At 51.4% G+C, this 21706-nt stretch overlaps 1 protein-coding gene across 1 annotated transcript in view; it reads right to left on the bottom strand.

The window, feature by feature from the left end:
* SNX7 (sorting nexin 7) overlaps positions 1-16337 on the bottom strand; it is a 46709-nt gene extending 30372 nt beyond the window's left edge. Inside the window, 8 exon segments of the mRNA XM_028503011.2 lie at positions 117-203; positions 2879-3078; positions 8233-8431; positions 10188-10352; positions 10711-10821; positions 16153-16191; positions 16193-16237; positions 16239-16337. Coding sequence (XP_028358812.1) covers positions 117-203; positions 2879-3078; positions 8233-8431; positions 10188-10352; positions 10711-10821; positions 16153-16191; positions 16193-16237; positions 16239-16325 — 933 coding nt within the window. The 5' untranslated portion in view covers positions 16326-16337.
* Between the last annotated feature and the right edge of the window lie 5369 nt (positions 16338-21706).

Here is a 21706-nt window from a genome sequence, read left to right as displayed (position 1 = left end):
ATGCTGGTACCATCTGCCGAATGCTCCAAAGCGAGGCTGGAAACGGAGTTCTCATTCCTAATAAAGGTTTCCCTCGCCAGCTCGGTGCAGAATGGCATCGAGGAGCCAGCACTTACCAGGTCCGCGTCTGCCTTCTTGCAGGTCAGCGCTTCCACTTTGGAGTCCAGTTCTGCTTGGATTTGGTCTCGTCTCTTCATGACACCCTTGGGGGGAGAACACACGGGCTCGGTCATCTTCGCATAACAAAAGCACACGTTTCAGAACATAAACCGCCATCAGGACTTGACAAAATCATTTTAATCTCTAGAAGCCAACCTGAAAGCAAGCATTTGGAAAGGTTTTTCATCGCCCCTCTAGTTCTCCCAGTGCACGTGTCACCGGTGTGGGTCTGTTACACGCAGTTCCTCAGAAAGGGCGAAGAACGCGACGAGCGGGCAGCAGGAGCCCTGCAAGCTCGGCTCCGGCGGGAGCTCACTGCTGCTGGGCCCACAGGCCGCCCTTTCACCTGGCTCCCCCCGCCCCTCCCCCCGTGTGGCCCGTCAGTCCGTGACCGCAGGGAGCCAGAACACGGGAGGGTGCATCCGCATCTGAAGATTTTACTGTAGCTTAAAATATATATATATGTGTGTGACTCAATTAGCCGCGCTTTGGATGAGAAACCGTGGCCTCTTCCCTCACGGACAGGGTTTCTTAAATGACCGAGACTTCTTGGGTCGGGGCCGCGGCACCGAGCCCGCCTCTGCGGAGGAAAGTGCATGCAGGTCTCGCCTGGAACCCTGACCGTGCTTGCTAGTCTTTTACCGCGTCTTCCCCTTGGGGGCGCACTTTCCCTCCGAGACAGCCTGCTCGGGCTTCGTGGACAGGAACGAGGGCTCCCGTGATTGGCACGCATCTTCACGGGGCGTCTAGTGTCAGCCAGATGATGACACTGTCGTCGCGAGCACACGTGGCCTCAACAGGTTAAGGGAAAGAAAAGGGTTCCACCGGGGAGAGTTAAAGGAAAGACACACAGGACAAGGGGTTGCACGAGACACAGGCCTCTCGGGCGTGTTCAGAAGCAGGGAGGAACCTAGACGCAAACTAGTTCGGCAGGGACCAGAGGGGAAGGCCCTGCAGCACCCGGGGCAGAACCGAGAGGCTGTGGGGGAAACAGCACCCTGAGGACTGCGGGGTCCGGTTCTGCACCCACGGGACAGCCCCGAACGCGTTCAGAGGAGAGGAAGACCGCTCCCATGTTAAAGCGATCCTTACATAAATCAACTAATGACCGTGCATTCTCTTATACTGATGTCCCTGGCTCATTGCCACGGATGTCAGAGACCCCTCCCCTTCCCAATGACACGGATGGCAATTTGGTCCCCTTTATCCAAGGTCTGTTTCCATAAATAGAAGGCACCGTGCTTCCTGTAAGTAGGAATGCCAGGTAAGAGGTTGGTGGCTCAGAAGGAAATGGGTAAAAATTACCCCCGTGTCACCATTTCGTCGAGGCACGTGCTTTTCGCTCCTTCAGCTCACACCGAACCCCCCCCCCCCCACCTTGGAGCACAGAAGCAGACGGCCACATAAGTGCCACTGATTGTACCCCGGAGTCTAACAAATAATACAATCGAATGAGGGCCTAAAAAAAAAAAAAAAAAAAAAAAAAAAACAATGCTTCCTAGCTGCTATGATAATGTCCCCACGCCTTCAACGATACATGATGTAAATTGCATGATTTCCATCTTGACATGCTAAAGAGCAAAACCGTCTAATAAGGGGAAAGAATACAGAATCCACGACTTTAAATAATACAAATCATTTCTCTGAACAGTCACACAAAGCAGGGATCGATGATGAAGTCAAGCAACGGGAGTGTCGCCAAGGAAACCGACGGAGAGAGGAGGAGGAGGAGGGACGCATGCGAGCCCTTGGGGAAGTGAGCTGGGTGTGTCCACGGCACGACCCCAGGAAGGCAAGGGACAGCAGGAACCCGACATAGCCACCAGATGCCTAACGGCTCTGTGAGAGGAAAGCCTAGAGACCATAAACCTGCTGAGAGGCGGAGACAGCTTTTCTTACCAAGTTAGAAGCAAAATTTAAAAGAATACCTCCCCCACCCCAAAATCAAGAGTGCATGCAAACAGAAAGCAGACGTGGGTGAGAAGCGGCGGAGGAGGCGGGATCTGCCCGCGCGCGGGCTGCAGGGGCCCCGCTGCAGCGCTGAAACGCCAGGCCCGCGCGCGGCTCTGTAGGCCGAGCCCGTGCGGGTGCGGGTGAAGCGCATTAGCTGAGCAGCCTGCACCGCTAAATCCCAGCTATCTGGGAACCTTCACTCGAACGGAGGAGGTTAAATGCAAAACTCGGCTCCAAGAGGGAGCAAAGCCTTTTCAAACAGTGGCAGAGAAACATTTCCACGTGAAGGATTTCTTTTCAGAGGCGCCCAGGAGGCAGAGCAAACATGGAGATCCAGCTCAAGTGCTTTGCGCATAATGACACGGACTGTGTTGCCGGAGCCAATGCGCCACCACCCAGCAGCGGGGGAGCGACTCGCTCGCCGAAAGAAATGTCTCACGACGTGCTGCCAGTTTTTGAAAAATTGAAAAGGTTGGAGAAGCGACTCCTATTCCCTGTCTAAATCGTGTTGGAGGATGCCTCAGATCTCCCTCTGCATAACCTTCCAGACTGCTGTCGGCACTGCTGAACGGTCCTGCCTTTCACCGGTGTATTCTTCCGCCCATCCATTCATTGGTGCGGCGACCGCACATGGGCACTCTATCTGCACGCGGAGCCTCCCACCGGGACGGGAAGACGGGGGTGCAAATGCACGAGTGGGAGCTGCCTTTGGGAAGCCTGGAACCAGGCCCGGGACTGAGGCGCAAGTGTAACGGAGCGCTCTTACCGTTAACGTCTCGCTGTAAAGCACGTACTCGTGGACCACCGGGAGCAGGGCCTCGGGCAGCCCCGACAGGCGCCTCTCGGTGGCGGTGCAGCACCGGGCCAGGCAGCTGGCAACCCCGCTCAGGGTGTCCGCCAGGTCTTCTTCGGACTCCGCCCACAGGGTATGAATCGGGGCATATTCTTTCATTTCGTCCAAGTATTCTAAAAAGAAAACAAAGCAAAAAAAAAAAAGTTCTCCCGTTTATGGACGTTTTTAACATCCCTGATGATAGAGGCAGCAAGCAAGGGGCTTATTTTTGTCGTCCTTTTGCCCATGTGCTCATACACGAACACGGGAAGTGGGACATCAGCCTTCACTAACTCGACTGGTCACGCTGGTCTGCTCAGAATAACTGGCCAGCGACGACCCAACAAGGACTGTCCAGGCATAAGCAGTAATGGAGTCCCTTTTCCTTCTAGAAAGTGTCCTGGCTTGGGGGCACCTGTGTGCTCACCATTTCTTCACCGGCGTCTGCCTGACACGCACGCACGGCCCCTGCGCGTCCCACAGCAACTTGACCTACAGGAAAACCTCGTCTTCTTTCTCCCTCCTCCCGATTCACCATCTCCCACGGCTGGTGGTAAGTGCTCGCAGGGAGCTGAGCCGAAAGTCCCGGCTGCACCCTGGGCTCCCGGCTGCACAGCCGGTCAGCCACCAGGTCCCCCGGATCTTCCTCGTTGCTATGTGTCCACCGGTCCCTCTGCCTGCCTCCCCTCCCCTCCATTCTCATCAGCGTCTCCGACCTGCACTCCTGCAAAGGGCTGTGACCTCGTCTCTCTCCTCCTTACCCTTCGTGTCACAGAATGTAAACATCGGACTTCTTTAGGAATTGGAAAGTTCTAGTTCAGGATCCGTCCTCACCTTGCCTCTCGGGATCCAACCCTTGGGATTCTCTCCTAGAGAGGTTTTAATCGAAGCCCCGATCCTCGCTCCCGTGTGAATCTCTCCCGACTCCTGCGCGCGCAGACGCCGCCTGCATCCCTCAGCCATCGCCACCGTGTCCAACAAACTGCGCTCAGTCCCTTAAATCACAGTCTAAGCAAAGCTCTTCGGGTCCCGTTCCAACGGATGTGGAGAGGCTTTGTCCTCAGGGAGCCTAGCATAACGTTCCAGGCCTCCTCCAGCCTGTTACAATTCTGCGCTCCGACCACCCCGCTCTGCCAGGACGGCTTGCAGCAATGACACACTCCTCGGCCATATGCGCCTTACAACAAAGGCTGAGTCTTATTATATTTCTTAAGTCTCGAAGCCTGATCCATAATGTGTTCGATAAATATTTTCACATCAATGAAAGAATACATGAATAACAAAAGGACTGTTCAATGCTTGATAAGCCATTTATGCAAAAATTTGAATTTCATTTTAAAATCTGAATATTTTTACATTTTTTGCTTTCACACTATCAACTTTTAGCAACAGTTTTTTTTTTTTTTATGGGAGAAAATGTATAAGCGAGCTTTTTTTTTTTTTGCCTGATAACCATATAAATAAAACTAAATTCTCTACATTTAATCATCTTCTACTCATTAGAGTCAGTTGTAATGTCATATTGCTCTAAGTTAAAATATTATAATTTCAAGAGTTTATACAATAAAGTAAACTGAAAAAATATTTCCAAAATTTCAAACAATGGAAATGTCAGTGGTCACCTAATGAGGTTAATTAGGTGTCATGACCTTAGACCACTTCCCAAATCACTCTCCTTACCTAGGCCCATCCTGTATTTTAAAGGAAGGCCGGAGTAAAATAATGTTCCTAGAAGCCCTGGCTGGCGTAGCTCAGTGGATTGAGCGCGGGCTGTGAACCAAAGTGTCGCAGGTTCGATTCCCAGTCAGGGCACATGCCTGGGTTGCAGGCCATGACCCCCAGCAACTGCACATTGATGTTTCTGTCTCTCTCTCTCTATCTCCCTCCCTTCCCTCTCTAAAAAATAAATAAATAAAATCTTAAAGAAAAATAATGTTCCTAGAATAGAAAATATCCTCCTTTATTTTTGTTCTCAATTTGTGTATATCTCAACGTGTGTCACTTAATCTGTTCAGTATTTATTTTTTTAAATCATTTTTAAGTTTTTATCCCACTACAGTTGTCCCAGTTTTTCCCCTTTGTCCTCCTCCACCCATCCCAACCCCCCACTCCCTCAGTCCATCCCCACCCTGTCCTCCACGCCCACCGGTCACTCACACCTGTTCTATGTCTAGGCCCTTCCCCTTCTTCCCACCAGTATGCCCCTCCCCCCTCCCCCTCCCCTCTGGTCAGTCTGCTCCCTGTTTCCATCCCTGTGGTTCTATTTTGTCCTTTAGTTTATCTTGTTCATTAGCTTCCTCTTATAGGTGAGATCACATGGTATGTGTCTTTTGCCCACTGGCTTATTGCACTCAGCATAATGCTCTCCAGTTCCATCCACGCTGTCCCAAAAGGTAGGAGTCCCTTCTTTCTTTTTCAATAATAAAATAAATACAGAGCTTCTGTACAATTAGAAAGTGTGCTTACAGAGCGCTCAGACACAGTCACTTGCAAACATTTAACAAGCTGCACTGTGGTTGTCTGTTAATGTGTTCGTTTGCCTCGCTGGACGGCAAGCTCACAGCACGGGCACCTCGTCCCTCCTCTAATCTCCACTCGGATGAGCAGCACAACATGGGGTTGGTATAAACCTGCCAGATAAACTGGGGGGCCCAAAACAAACACAATCAAAGAAACAATGAATTAAAAAATACAAAGAGAGACCACTGGTTGTGATCACCAAACTTGCTGATCTGACTGTGAACACAACGCCCCTGCCACCTCGGCTCCCCAAGCCACCGAAGAGAGCACTGCTTCATGCCGAACGGAATCCTCACAAGTGGGTGGGCTTCACACTCTCGAGATCAGAGATTCCTCAGTGCCCCGGCTGGTGTGGCCCAGTGGACTGAGCACTGGCCTGAGAACCAAAGGGTGGCCAGTTCGATTCCTAGTCAGGGCACAGGCCCTGGTTGTGGGCCAGGTCCCCAGTAGGGGGCGCTCGAGAGGCAACCACACACTGATGTTTCTCTCCCCTTCTTTCACCTTCCTTTCCTTTCTTTCTAAAAATAAATTAATAAAATCTTAAAAAAAGAAAAGAAATCCATTGACTCCCTGAAAGGAGAGCTCAGAGTTGCCAAGCCTGTCGTACAAAGCCCAGGTCGCCTTCTGAGCACTTCCCACAGAGGAGTGTCCACCTGAGATCTCTCACCTCCCGCCTTGCAACAGCCGACCCAAAGCCTGTGGATATTCAATAAACCTCTTAAGTGTCAAGGGTTTCCAGGGGCCTCTCTGAATTGCCATCCCACTTAGCAAGGCTTCAAGAACCTACTTAACAGAACTGGAATCACAGAACCTCGTTAAAACAATGAGCTTCTTGGGATTCAAAACAAAGTGACAAATGGTGATGACAAGGGCAGACCCAGAAGGCTTAAGCAAACCGTTAAACCGTATTTTGTCACGACGACGAGCTCAGTAAGTGTCCGTGCACGGACAAGGCAAGAAGCAGCCAACTGCTCCCTGATGAAGCCACTGACGCCCATTCATTTAGCTCTTCGGTCCCTGAACAGATTTTAATCGAGTACCGTCTGCATGTGAGACACTCTCTAGATACTAGACACACAACAAACCCTTCCCCTTCTTGTCCTGACTGAACTTACAGTTTAATGGGGGAGGGGGGCACAAACAATAAAAAATGCCCCAAACCATCAATATAGGGACTGTAAGTAGTTCATTTCTAAAGTCAATGTATATTAGGAAATATAGTTTATCACTTAACCATCTATTTTAAATATAGGTAAATGCAATTGGAAAATTAGCAAAAGTCATCATGGAATTAGGAAAAAAACATCATGGAATAAACTTGAACTTATAAGCCAAAAAACCCCCACAAAAAACCCAGGACAGAAAGAAACTAGAAAAAGGAACTGATGATAGAAAAACAAGAAAAAAGTCCTGTTTTCCAGCATATAAATCTGTCTGTCACACTCGGACAGGCCCCGCACAGAGAGGACGTGCCCCTTCCCAAGTCACTCGGACACGCGGAAGCACTGCTTCCTGGGACCGCACGGCTTTGACTCGAAGTTATGGCCCATGTTGAACATGCAGACCAACTCGATGCCACTGCACCCCAAATCTTAAGCACGGGGCGTACGTCACCAGTGCTACTTGTAGGTGGGAGCAAGCACAGCGCCTGACTGGACTGGCCGTGACTGCCTTCCGAAGCAGGCAGGAGTCGGGAATGTGCACGCTACGTCTGGGCACAAGAGACACTTGAAGGGGAAATTCTAACTTAAGTCATGTGACTCCTTATAGAAGGACGTTGGAAGTTGCCACCAGGTCCTAACGACCCGTAAAATGCTGACCAGGCTGAAAATCAACATCTTCTCTTGGCCCCGCGTGGGAAGGGAGGACTCAGGACCGACCGCTGTCCTGGGGAATGGAGTGACAGACGGGCATCGGGCCTGGCCGGCACACAGCCTCGGGAGTGGAGACCAGGGCTGGGAAGGCTGGGCAGGGGGTTGGGGCCGGGACTGAGAATCTGCCGGGGCCTGGTGGGCAACTCTGAGGGGTGAGAACTCCAGGGGCCCCAGTCCCCATGAGTCTGTGCGGTTTACCCCGGGAGCTCAGCTCGGTTAGATTCCCACAGTACGTGTCCAGTAGGAGCCACGCCGGCTTTCCTCGGGGGCTGGGGGACAAGCACCCTGAAACAGCCAGGGCACTCGGCTCTTTGTGACAAGGTCCGAGCTCAGGGGACATGGCTTACAGGGGCTCACCTGCTGGGCGTCACCCAGGCCATGCCCACCTGCAGGGAGGGAGATCCCCAGCCCCCGCCCACTGGGGCCAGCCCATCCCAACGAAGGGAAGGAGAAACTGAGGACCTCGTGAAGGTCAGTCCAGAGGCTGAGACCTCATCACAGGGCCCAGGGACACGTCCCCTCCCCCACTCCACCGCCACGTGACAACTATTCAAATGGCTGCTTGTACTGGGTACATCGAGTCCAGCTAGCAAGGAAAGATTTCCAGGCTTATAAAAGGCAAGAAACACCATCTGACCAGACGGGGCAAGCCTCAGACATGAAGCCTGGAACCATCAGAGTGGGAGTTCGAGACGACGGTGCAGACACGCGGAGGGCAGCCGTGGGTACGTGGGCAGCAGGCGGGCACGGACTGGTGCAGGGGGCAGAGAGATGGAAGCTCTGGGAAAGGCCGGAAAAGGGGTGCTACCCTCCCGCTGTCTGACCGCACTCTCGGGTGTGAAGACCCCCCAGAAAGTAAGCAACGTTAAAGTCTCGAACCGGAGACCTACATACCCCTTTCCTCCTTGTAAATTCTCTGAGATATTTTGTCTATCAAGTTGATTTTCTGGCTGAAGGTTTCAATGAAGTCGTTCATGTCCATGAACTCCTCGGGGCGGCTTTTCACTCCCCGCACGGACCAGGCCACGGCGCGGACCGTCTGCCCCACCTTGCTGAGGAGCCCCGGCCCTTGCTTCTTGTGAGAAGACAGTTCCTAGAAATTTAATTTAAAAAAATTGTGGTCAAGCAAGCAACAACATTCCAAGACTCAACAGAAAAAAAAACCCTACTTAGAAGAAGAATATAATGAAAGTGTTTCATATACATCTTATTTTTTCACGTTAGTTTGAAGCAGATGAGTTCTGTGGGGGTGAGTTCTTCCTGAACATCCCCTGTCTCCTCCATAACACCCCTTTGCAAAGTCAGCCACGTACCCGTGTTTCCTCAGGGCACGGGTCTTTGGAAGAACAAGGTTTATAGAGAGAATGGTGCCTAGGAAGCTCCTGAGGAGACGGATGAGAGGGAATGCAACCCGCATTTTATAGAGGGACTTCACGGGGAAGATGATGGAGAGAACACTGCTCAGAGCCTAAACCGCTCCCTGACAAAAGACACTGGGAAACTTCATGAACTTTGTAGTAGCAAACATAATAATAGCAAACATGTATTGCAAGTTTTATAGATTCCAGGCCAATCCTCACATTTTTATATACATAACTCACGGTGCCATGAGGAAGGTTCTGTTATTACTCTCATTTTCTAGGACGAAATAGAGACATGGGAAGTGGAGGGGCTTGTCCTTGGTCCAAGAGCAGCGAGCACGGACAGGGCTCGGGGCCAGGTGGCATCTGATGCCAGAGGCTTCTCTTTGAGGCACTGACCCGCTGTCTTCGTTAAGTCCCCAGGACAGTCTGTAAACAAATACAAACTCTCCCTGACTGTAGCTCCTGAACCTACTGGAGTGGGCCAACTGGTATACCACCTCCCTCCACTGGCTGACTGGCTGCAGAGGAAGATTCTTTATAAGACACGTCACTAGCTGTTTCACAGTTAACCCAGGAGGGACAGAGACAGGCTGGCAACACAGAAAAAACGTTCCAGGCGGTATCACTCTGCGTGCAGATGAGAACAGGCGCCCTGTCTGACCGGACCACGTGTCTACCCAGGAGAGCTCCAGCGGCACTCAGCAGTGTAAACACCATTAGAGACAACACGGGCCACACTGGCAAGCCGTGACAGCCACTGCTGGCTGTAGACAAGGGTCCCTACAGCTTCTCTGGTGCCGGAGTCAGGCCGCAGACTCAACTCACGTGAAGACGGAGATGAACCACTTTCTAGCCTCCACCACTTTGGCAACAACTGAGAGGCTGATTAAATCAACTCAACATCAGTCAGTAACTGTTTAATACTGACTGCTTGTCCTATCCAGGGTCTTACTTGATGAATTCCATCTTCACAGTTAGAAATAAGAAGGAAGAGGAACATATATTGTATGTAGAGTAGAAATTAGAGTCCCCTCCCCCCAAAAATAGTAATTGAAGGGAAATGAAGAAATTGCATTATCTATCTAGGTACCTATCATTCCATCCATCTATCCACTGCATCCATCCATTTAATAATGACTTTTATTCTAATTTGAAAAGCCCTAACTAAAATATTCATTACTACTCAAAACAGTGTCAATAAAAGGAATAAATATATTTGTATATGTTCAGTACTGGCTATGCATGAATGAAAAAGTCAGCTACCAAGAGAAATGTGAGTATGTAGGATGTGAGAAAGGTACAAGGTTTCTGTAATGTTTACATGTAGCTTTGACACAGGGTTAAATCTGAAGGTATCCCTCCGACATTTCAAAATTCTTCTGAATTCCAGGACCCTGCTGTCTGGTTTACACGGGTAAATAGGGGAGGCGTACCATCTTCCAGCCACATAGGCACTGAAGGATTGTATAAGTCAAAATTCCTTACCCAAGCTTGTGCAGTAAGAAAAACTTTGAAGTCTTCATTGAACGTTAAAGTTGGATGATCGGCAATTCGGTTCAGAAATGTGTGCAGGGCCTTCCGGCGCGTCTCGATGAAGTCGTCGTTGAAGCGTTCCACCATCCCCTTCACTATGAACTTCTCTGGCAACGGCTGAGGCAAAAAAAAAAAGTGAAAGCCATACCTGAGCGTCAGGTGGCACAGGATTGTAAGAAATTCTGCATGTTTCCATGGGAGAAGACTATTTGCACCTGTGATCACTTCTCATCAAAATAATTCTCAAAATTCACAATGCTAACGCCAAAAATGACCACACTGTAACACTACAACGGTTAGAAATAAATAAATCTGTACTTCGATGGAGAAGTACTTAGACTGAAAAGTTCAAAAACAACCGTTCCCAAGATGAATGAATTACACTGAATGGCAAGGCCTGACACTGGGTCTTCAGCACCTCCTCGGTTCGCAAGACAAGACAGTAGCTATTCAATGACAAACAATGTCAACTTACTGGGATAATCAGGGTGGGGTGTGCCTCTTCCAGTTTTCCTTTTAACCAGAGGAAGTCTTGGTAGCGCCTCCTGACTTCGAACTCGCTGGAGTCAAATTCCCCACGGGACGTCTGCGGGGAGCAGGAGCGGGCAACAGCACATGCGAGAGAGACGGGAGGCGTTTGCCTGCTGATATTTTAGACTTTCTAAAATAAGTGGGTCTCTAAGAAACATGAACAAATTCTAATTATTCAGTGTTTGTCAGCCTGGGCTTTTTCATTTTTTTATTTTTTGCAGTCATCAATTCATGTAGCAGATGAAACAAAGCGAACTTTCCAGTATTTCCAGAAAGAAAGCAAACATCACACTCGAGTTTAAAATCCAAACTGAAAAAAATCTGTCTCAGAGTTACCATCTGCCTTCCACGAGACTTAACAGCGATCATCTTTGGCATGCCTTTCCTGCTAACGAGAAAGTGTGTTCTGAATTTAGGTTTCAAAGAGATGTCTTTTCTCAAGATGATCAGAATTCAGAATTTGAGGAAAGGTCTATTATTGCGACTTGGAAAAGAATTTGAACATAACTGCGAAAAAATGTTTTCCTGGAATTTGTGCAAATGGATTGCTTTGCTAAAACCTGCTTTCCGTATATGAAAATTCTAACATTTTGTAGAGTGATTTTGCCCACTGTTTTAAAAAATGTTATTAATGGAGACTTGATGTGGAAAAAAAATGTTCCTGTCATTCGCAAGGAATTTTATTTTGAGTTATATGCTTAACTCCTAAAAATTAAGCAAATATATTAATATATCTGTTCCCAATAAACCAGGGACCTACGCCAGCACATGTGACAAGAATGTGGGTCCAGTACTGTCCACCCCCCTCCGACTGCCCGAACTTCCAGCCAAACACAAAATAGACCCACACATGCGCACTCACCTCTCAGAGGAAGACAGTCACGCCTGCCAACATCTTATTTAACTGAATTTTTGCACATTAAAGATCATACGCAGCAACATTAGGGTTGAAATGTTGCTGCAGGAGGAAAGAAGACGCAGCACATGGCACCCACGTTTCACGCTCACCAGAAACCTCGGTCTCACACACAGACACATGCAATCGTACAATGAAGAGGTTCAGGTCACCAGCAACTTAACCGTCAGGAAATAAGGCTCACAGAAGCCGTACTTTCCAAGATTTATTCTTTTGAAATGACTGTTTGGAACACCATGCTATGTATCTCAGTAAAACACTCCCTTTTCAGTGGAAAAAGTGGAGGTAGATGAGATGCGGGAGCCTAAAGAACTAAATGCTCACGGAACACGGCAAAGTCCTGACTGTTATGCAAAGCGGCGCGTGTTATAGAAATGGTAAAAATAGGAAGACTAAATCCAGCAGAAACACAGTTTAACAATATACACGAGTTGGTGTGCGCACACATATAGATATGCGAACATACACACATATGCACACAAGTCGTGCTTTCGAGGCGCTCATTAAAAAGTATTTATTGAACACCTCTTGTACCAGGCACAGATGTCCAGGTTCGCTGCTGATTTCCAAGGGGAAAAAATGGCGTAGCTAAAATTAAAAACACTCACAAACTGAGCAGTAAAGATGGAGCTTTTTGGGAAAAAAAAAGATGGAGCTTTTTGTGCCCTCAAGAATGTCTAGCACTTTAAGGAGACGGAAGACAAGAGGAGGATGTAAAATGCGGCCACGTGACAGCCGGTCCTGCCCTCGTGGCCGAGGACCAGAAGCAGCCCTCTCCCGTCCCTGCAGCAGCGGGTGAGCGCGAGCCTCGAGGCAGGGGGCCTTCCGTCCCCCGGTCCGGCTGCCTCTGGCCCCCGAAAGGCTGTAAGGTGCGTGTGGGGCTCTGGCAAGGAAAACAAGCACCATTGGGGGAGTTTCAGATCATCCCTAATCCCCCAGGGCAAGGACAGCGGCCTTGTCCCGTCGACAGGGGCCAGCGGGGCTCATTTGAAGACAGATGAAAGCTGCGTGATGGGAACCGGTGACCGGTCTCCAACTCCGAAAGTATGTGCGATCTAAAAAGTGAATTGGGACCACGAACCATGTTTCCAATCCACAGCACAGTTTTCCACGGGTGTTATATTGTGAGTGGTGTTTAATGCCTTATGTCTGGCCACGGAGTTTAGAACTCATGGCCTCATGTGATCGATACCCCAAAAGGAATTCACTCAACAAACCCTGACCTGCGGTCAAGGACGGTGACTCTTCGCGCTGAGGATACAGAAACCTGTTTTTGAGGGAACACGAATCTAGAGTCAAGAACATACTCTAAGCCCCACCTGCCCTTGGGCAGGCATTCGTGTTTCGTCTTCGCGATGAGCGTGTGTGAGGACAGACCCTCATTCAATGTGGGGTCTCACGTCTGTGTGCAGTGAGCGGTGGGGTGGGGTGGGGTGGGGGGCACAGCCTTCGGTCTCCAAAGGAGAGAGCGCTTCCTTAGGGCGGTCCCCTCCCAGAGTCCCGCCTGGAGAGTGGAAGGTCATTTCCCACGGGGCCACAGGTGCCGGGAACCAGGGCTTCCTGGCATCATTATTCACGGGCAGGTCATGTTTAAGGGTTCCTAAGTACCAGTGTGCGTGCTCAATCCTTACGATCTCAGGGCCCATCAATATCAATTTTTATGAAACAAAGTCTCAGGAAACCACCTCTGAGCCTCGAAATTAAGTGGGGTACCCCATGCTCAAAAAATGCCATATTTCTAGCCTTGGCTTGCGTAGCTCAGTGGATTGAGTGTGGGCTGAGAACCAAAGTGTCGCAGGTTCGATTCCCAGCCAGGGTACATGCCTGGGTTGCAGGCCATAATCCCCAGCAACCGCACATTGATGTTTCTCTCTCTCTCTCTCTCTCCCTCCCTTCCCTCTCTAAAAATAAATAAATAAAATCTTTTAAAAAATGAGAACATATTTCTTTTAAAAAAATGCCATATTTCTCTGCCATCACATGTTAATTACTTAATTACTATAGTCAAGTAATTAAGCACATAACTGAAGGTCCAGAGGGGTGCAGGATACGTCTGGTTTGGTTGCCGATATCATCTTAATCTACAAGCACCCGAGACAAACCTGACACTCAATAAAGCTTCGGTGAGTACATGAGGAAATGAAGCCTCGGATCACAGTGGGAATACTATGTTGGATGACATCGTTTACATCCACAAAGTGTTTACATGCTCGACTTGTACCTGCGATGCACAGTCTGCGCGATCTCGCATTGAAGCTCAGTCTACACATGAGGATGGAGTAAAAAAGAACTAAAAAGAGAACAAAGAAACTCGAGCTCGTAAGAGTTCCACTGGCAGACAGGGATGCACAGACGTGTAACAGGAAACACGTGGAGCGCGAGGGGCAACTGTCCGGCGTGAAATCCCAGCTCAGCTGGCCGCCACGCTGCTGCGTCAGCGCTGGCAAGCCCACGCAGAGCAGGGTCCTGGCGCACAAAACGGGGGCAGATCCTACGGGCTGCAGCCCGGGAGGGCCGCGGCCTTAAACTGGCCCTTAGCTACTTGGCGAGAGCGCCGCCTGGTGGCGAGGACGCGCGGGAACGCACAAGAATGGAAAGTGAGAATCGGCAGGACGGCCGTTTCGGGCTTGTCAAGAACGTCCTTCTGAGAGAGACGAACGATGAGACAATAATTCAGTCCCACAGATTCGTTGCTGGAAAAGGTGCTGACAAGGGGTGATTATAATTATAACAGCAGTGGCAGGAGAAACCCGGCGCTGTTCTTAGTAGTGTGTCTGCATGCACACATGAAGTGTTCACAAAGACCCTCCCACGGGTGGCCGTCATCCAAGTGGCAAACGAGGAGACAGCCTGGAGAGGTGCATTCGAGCGCCCCGGACACAGAGCAGGGAAGGGGAGGAGTCGGGACTCAACCCCCCACAGCCCTGCGATGGCGGGGAGACTAACCATGCCTTCCCTCGCCGGCTCCTTCACCCTGACTTAGGCAATTCACCCTGAAAAGGTAAACTCCCGACTTAGCGCAGCCTAAGGATCGTGTCTGGAATCGTGGAAAATGAAGATACAGCGACCCCCCTTGGGGGGCTCACACACTCACGGGGAATACACACAAAACTAAATATCCCGGGCCAGCGTGGCCCCGGCGGTTGGAGCGTCATCCCCTAGCCAAAAGGTTGCAGGTTGGATACTCAGTCGGGGCACAGAGCCAGGCTGCGGGTTCACTCCCCGGTTGAGGTGCGAGCAGGGCACAGGGGGCGGGGTGCGACGGACTGGTGTTTCCCTCTCGCATCGATGTTTCTCTGTCTCTCTCTCAAATCAGTGCGCGTATCCTCAGGTGAGGATAAAAAAAACGGTGGAGGGAACAGAAGAGGACTGCCAGCCTGCAGGAGCGGGGGGTGAAGGCGTGGGCACCCTCCTGAGTGGTGTCTTGAGAAGGAAACAGCAGCTGTCCGCCGGAGAGCTGGCAGGGCGACCGGAACAGAGCGGAGCGGGCGTGCACTTGGGTCAGGACAGTGAGGACCCCCAGGAACACTCGGCAACAGAAGGAGGACCTCCAGGTGCGGAGACAGCGTGAGGGGGGCAGACACCGTGAGGGGGGCAGAGGTGAGTCCCGCCGGGGCTGGGCACGGGGTGGGAGTGCCCCCGGTGTGACACCAAAGCGTTTGGGTGCTCTGCTGGACCGGGGGCCCAGGGCAGGGCCGGGAGGGTCGGAGGGGAGAGGTCAGGGTTGTCACCCGGATGCGATGACACACAGTGGAAGGGCGGTGGGAGCGGCCCCGGACGGGGCGACCACAGGAAGATGGTCCCAAAACATTGTCAGCTCCAAGAGGGATGCAGGGTGACGCTTCATACACAGATTAGCATAACTTAAAAATGCAGTTCTCACCGGCTGCTGGTGTGCACAGGACTCCTTCTAAAATGGTTACACTGTACAGGGTGGTTTTGTTTTGTCAGAGGTAGAGTCTGTTTGGGCAGCCTGTCCAAGGTGGGGGGCCCCTGGGCTCGAGCTCTGCCCTGGAATCACCGAGAACCAGCGGCAGCATCTACCTCCTGCGTAAGATGCGGACACCGCCAGCCCTTCTCTGGAAAACAGGGGACATTAGTGGCTGTCACCTTCCGGAGAACTGGGACTAGAAAAGACCGAACCGTGTTCTCAACCTGCTGTTCTCGTATCAACCAGTGGGGGCTCTTCTTTCCCAAAGATATTTCTTCCCATTTCTTTTAACCCCAAACTTACAAGGCTCTATCTTAAGAAGCACAAGGGCTAAGGAGCGAGGGGCTGTTACGGAGCCTGGCCAATCCGAGGCAGAGCGAGTGAAGTGTAGCGAGGACGTGACGTCCAAGATGCTTGAGACACGCAGAGGTCGATTGAGCAAAGACTCTCCTGGGCCGAGAGGCAGCAGGAACAAGAGGCACTTCTGACGGGCCGAGAGGCGGCAGCCGTGCCCCAGACAATGTCGGCTGCGTACTCACCTTCGTGACGACCCTGTAGGTGATGAAGGTTTCCAGCGTGGGTGACGTGGCTCTCGGGCTCGTCCACCGTGATGAAGAGATCCTTTCAAGTCCGGCTCATCTTCAAACTTGACCTGGTTGATCATCGATAAAGGGGACGTCGGCATCATGGGGCTGAGGGAGTTCATGTCCATCAGCGAGGCGTCCTGAGGAAGGAAACGGTCCAACATTAACAGCTGCAGAGAAAAGAGTTAAGGTCCTTTTTCTCAGACGCCAGAACGGTTCACGAAGTGTGTCGGGAACAGAAAGGGCCGTTGGAGTCCTGGTTCAGGAGTGTATGCCGAACACGTGATTTTTTGTCTTAGCTTTCTCGCCAGCCCCACGGAGGACAGTGAAGAGACAAATAAACTAACAGAAATCCAAACCAAACCGAAAGGCGTACACCCTCAAGGTAGAAAGAAGACACGAAGCCAAGTTTTCTTTGTGGAAACTGGGAGTCTGGCCCTGAAATGCCGGTGTACAGCAGGCTGGAGAGTGAACCCAGGAGGGAATGGTCAGTGAGGAGGAAGGCGGGTTCATGACCGAGAACCCCAAAGAGGCTCAGAATTAGAGCCACCAGGAGCTGTGGGCGTGTGAGTAGGGATAGAGCTGAAACCAGAGCATGGGTTGAAAAAGCGAATAAAACAAACAAAAACAGAGTTAGTACCTCAGATTCCCTCACCCAACCCAGGGATCAGGGGCCTTTCTCCTCGATTCTGCAGAAAACTGCCAGTTCCTTTCAGAAGTGGCTCTGAACTCAGGGGCACCAGGCAAGATGGGGGGCGGGGGTGGTGGCTCTAGGAGAATACGAACTTCAAGGCCAAGTGCTACCTCCTAGATGGAACGGTACCCGGGCCCATGCCTCACAGCCCCACAATGCTGGCGGGAGGGCCCTCGTTTGCCCCTCAACTCAGTCTGAGTGCTTTGAGGCACCAGTAACACCCGGAGCGCTGGTCTTGGGGCCCCCCCACCCACGCCCAGTTAGTGAGTGAGCTTACGTGGCAGCGCGTGTGCACTTTCAGTGCAATGATGGGGAGTGATGTTAGGTAGCACACTAGTGTAGAGAGACAAGACTAATGGCTTTTATTAAAATATTCAGGTAGCCCTGTGGCGTAGCTCAGTGGATTGAGCGCGGGCTGTGAACCAAAGTGTCGCAGGTTCGATTCCCAGTCAGGGCACATGCCTGGGTTGCAGGCCATGACCCCCAGCAACCACACATTGATGCTTCTCTCTCTCTCTATCTATCTGTCTCCCTCCCTTCCCTCTCTAAAAATAAATAAATAAATGAAACATTAAAAAAAAGAAGGTTCAGGTTATTGTCATTACAGAAGTGTTTGTGAAAGAAAAGGGAAAAAATCATTTAGGCATGGCACGGACCCAAACAATCGAAGCCCACCGATGGGTTAATCGGACAAGCAAGGGCTTGGAGACAGGAAAGGTCTGGCAGCAAACGTTGAATGAAATAAATTATGGCATGTCCCCATGAGAGGGTATAATAAAGTGATTAAAAGTAATGTTTTAGGAGAATATATAGTAACTTGCAAAAAGGTTCACAGTGTGTAATTAAGAGAAAATAGCAGGTCATAAAATGTGTGTTCTCGTAGCTTCTAATGTGCACATGTGTGTGTGATGGAGCGTAGCCAGAGGAAGGAGAGTAGGAGAGTGTGTGTGTGTGTGTGTAAGAGAGAGTGAGGGAGAAGGCGAGGGGATGGAGGGAGGAAGGACGCACTTGGGATGGATAAATTTAAAAGTTATACAAAAAAGTTAATAGTTATTGCAGGTGTTGGGATTGCTGTTGAATTTCCTATTTTTTCTACATGAGTCTTTCCAAATATTCCAAAAAAAAAATAAATAAACACGTACTCTGAGGGAACGTTAAACCTGTCAGAATGAACAGCGTATGCCGGGCACAGAGGCGGTAAGAAGGACTGTCGTAAAGGAAAAGGGTCGCCTCGGTCGCCTTGGCAGCAGACCGGAGGTTGCATTGGGTTTTTCCCTGAACTCACCGAAGTGGCGGGTTCCACAGGAAATTTAAAAATGCACTGGAGGCACGTGAAAACGGGATTGTCAACACGATTATAGGACACTGAGACAAAGGGATACTGAGCAGCCACCAGAAACAGAGCTTCCAGGTTCCAAACAAATGTGCAATCGGCACGCACAAAAATCTCCCTCCATGACCATTTCATGCAAGTGCAGCGTTTTTAGGCTGACAAATGCCAATGCGATGGGCAAGCGTCCTTTGGAAGTCCCCCGCACGGCCTGTGACCGCGGCTTCCGCGTTCTCTGAAGCCACGCGTCTTACTCCCCGCAGCCCGCGCCTCGCGCCTGCTACATAATTTAGCAATTCTATTTCTCCTGCTTAAAATGCATCCTTCTGCAGAGCGGGGAAGATCTGCATGCCTTTACACAGGCTCCCAACCCCACTGCGCGCAGCGCGGTGTCATGAAAATATGCCTCCACATCGAGCAGAGGGAGAAAATTACAGGCTGAAATTTAGCAACATCCAGGATTTCAGCAGAAGGATTTAAATTACTATGAATCACTCAGAAAGCATTCTCAAAACCTCAATAAAAACCGACTCTCCGAAGTGTTTTACATTCACTTCAAAAAAAAAAAAATGGGAAGCAGGGAGGGGGAGGAAATGCTGATAACACTCCCAGGATTTTACATTTGGGCATGAATAAATGACGAAGTGCGTGAGAGGACCCAAAAAGCACTTAACCAAAAAGGACTCCACTTAACCTTTGGCGGTTGATGCTTTTCGGGAGAAATGGATCATTCAACTTTGTTGTTCCCAAGCGAAGGCCTCGCCTCCCCCAGATGCACGCGGGCCTCCCTCTCCCCCCCCCCTCCTCTCGGTGACCCCCCCCACACCACCACAGCTTCATTTACGCATCCTTTCAGTCTTAACCATAGGGTATGTGCTCGTTGTCTTAGGAACACATATCTTTTCATTGTTTTCTTCAAGCGATTTAACCAAAAGGGTCGTTACCTGTGTGGTGAATCTCTAGTTCTTAAATACCACCACCGAACACCGCCTCTCCCGTAGCTAGCAGGTGTGGACCCACGGAGACACACACAGACGCCCACGCCCCCAGCGGGGAAGCCGCGCCTGGTTTCCAGCCGAGAGCTGGCTCCGCCGAGTCGAGAAGGCCCTGGGCTGCGGGAGTCATTGTCTTCTGTCCGCACTCCAGCCCGGCGCAGCCACTGGGAGAAAAACCACCCAGGGGACCTGAGTCGGGGGAAAGGACATCACGGGAGCTGGAACTGTGTGAGCGTGAGGCTGGGGCTGACTGGCAAGGCCACGTCCAAGTGCAGGCGTCCCTCGCTGCTACTTCCGGTTCACCGCGAGCCTTCGTTCGGCTGAATCGTGTCCTTCCAAACTGCGGCCGTGGGAGTCGCCTGGCGCTTCAGGATGCGCCTCTTTGGGGGGAGGGGGCCTTCACAGAGGCAGTCAAGTTAAGATGTGGTCACGGAGGTGGGTCCTGGTGCAATGGCACCGGTGCCTTCACAACAAGGGGACACGGGACACAGAGACTTCTGCAGACGGAGGACAATGCAGAGAGACACAGGGAGGAGGTGGCCACCCACAAGCAGAGGACAGAGGCCCACACACCACCCCCTCGCTGCCCTCGGAGAGAAGCAGCCCCGGAAAACCAGACTGCAGCCAGCGAGCTTCCGGAACTGCGGGCAGAAGACCTGTGCTGTCTGGCCTAGTCCGCGGAACCTGGTCACGGCGCCCCCACGCACTCGCAGCACGCCTGCGCAGAGCGCCGCGCGCGGTAAAAATCTAAGGCAGTCAAGGGGAGAGGAAGGACGGGATCACGATGCAAACGGTGCAGCCTTGCTCACTCATTAATTTTTTCCAGGCTGTCCATCCGCTCCCGCGATTTCTCAGAAGCGTGTGCGCTCCCTCCTCTCGGGCTACCGGGTGTTTCCACTTGCCGTGGGAAACACACAATGCGCGGCCGGGATGCCGAGCACACCAGGGTGCGCCGTGCCGACGCGTGCGTCCTCAGGGCCACGCCAGAAGAAACAGGTCGGCAGGGGAGAGGGCCTGTCTGCGGGGTCCCTCCTGCAGGGATCTGTGACATGCGCACAGAACGGCCCACAGACGCGTGTGGGTGTCTCGGGGAGTCCCACACCACGTCCGCCATCTGTGCCGGCGGCTCTTTCCCTTCCACGCGGAGGGGGAGCCATCGACACGAGAAGTGCGATAACCCAGAAAGGGCCACGGGAAGAGCACAGCTGATGCCCGCGGGTGGCGCACGCCCGACAGCTGGCGGACAGCGCCTCGCACAGGAAGGAGCCGGAGGAGCACGCCGTTCTCGGGGACACTGGCGTGATGGGGCTAAATTTAGGCCCGGCAGCTGTGTTTGGGTTTCCGACTCCCTCCAATCTGCCTGCGTGTGATCACAATACAGAGTCGGAAAGGCCTGCCGCGGAAGGCGGGAAAATGTGCGATGGGGCGGAGCCGCGGGCTGCGCTCTGCGACGGCGCGCACGGCACCCTCGCCCGGTCTGACACTCGTCCAGTCCCATGCGGGGTGGGGGTGCAGCGCCTGCGCCCCGCGCGCACTGACCCCCGTTCACTCGGCCCCGTTGTGTTGCTAGTGCTTCCTTTCCAGCTGCGCCGCCTTGCACGCACTGGACTTCCTCGGGTGTTACGTGCTACAAAGCTACGCTGGCCCTAGAAATCTTTCACATAACTTTGTTTGACATGAATTTCCCCTGGCGAGAGAGAGAGAGAGAGAAGCGAGAGAGAGAGAGAGGGAGGGAGGGAGGGAGAGAGAGGAGAGAGGGAAAGGTATTAAAAAAAAAAAAAAAACTCTCTACAGCCAGGCAGAGCCAAACCTAGTTCAAGTTCACATACACCGCCTGTGTGAGCCTGGGCCAGTGACAGACACTCCTTCTGAAGTTCCGTTTCCTCACTGGTGACCTCGTACAGAGGCCACATCCTGGATCAGAGAGGGTGACGGAGGGGTTACAAAGAGGCGAGTAAACCTGATGAGCACATTCTCTGCTCGGAGGGTGTACATGAATTAGCTTACACACACTTCGCCACGACCCGGGCCAGCACGCTCTGTCCCACCGCGGTGGGAACCAACCACACCTTCACGCAAGAACAGAGGCAACCCTCGTGAGTTAAATTTTGGCGGGGGCGCGGGGGGGGGGGGGCAAAGGAGAAGCATTCGTACAGGATGACACCACTTTTAAGAGTCCTGAACCATACAAGATCCAAAACCATATAAATCCTTAAAATACATTGCTTCAAGATGCATACATAAACTTTTATGGAAACCAAACAAATAATGAACAAAAGTCAGGTTATTATTTTCCTTTAGGCAGATGAGAGGTAATCTTGGGGAGGACCACCCAGGGATATCGGTGTGGCGTTATGTTTTACTTCCTAAGCGGAGTAGTGGGGAACACGGGATGCAGATTTTATTATTCTATTACTAGGAGTAAATTTTTTTCCAAAAAGGGCCAGATAGTGAATTTGGGCCTTAGGGGCCATCTGGTCTCTGTCGCCT

This window comes from Phyllostomus discolor, chromosome 14, assembly GCF_004126475.2.
Source record: "Phyllostomus discolor isolate MPI-MPIP mPhyDis1 chromosome 14, mPhyDis1.pri.v3, whole genome shotgun sequence".
Classification (NCBI taxonomy): Eukaryota; Metazoa; Chordata; class Mammalia; order Chiroptera; family Phyllostomidae; genus Phyllostomus; species Phyllostomus discolor.
The sequence above is the reverse complement of the archived record's forward strand: the minus strand, read 5'-3'. Positions and strand labels throughout refer to the sequence as shown.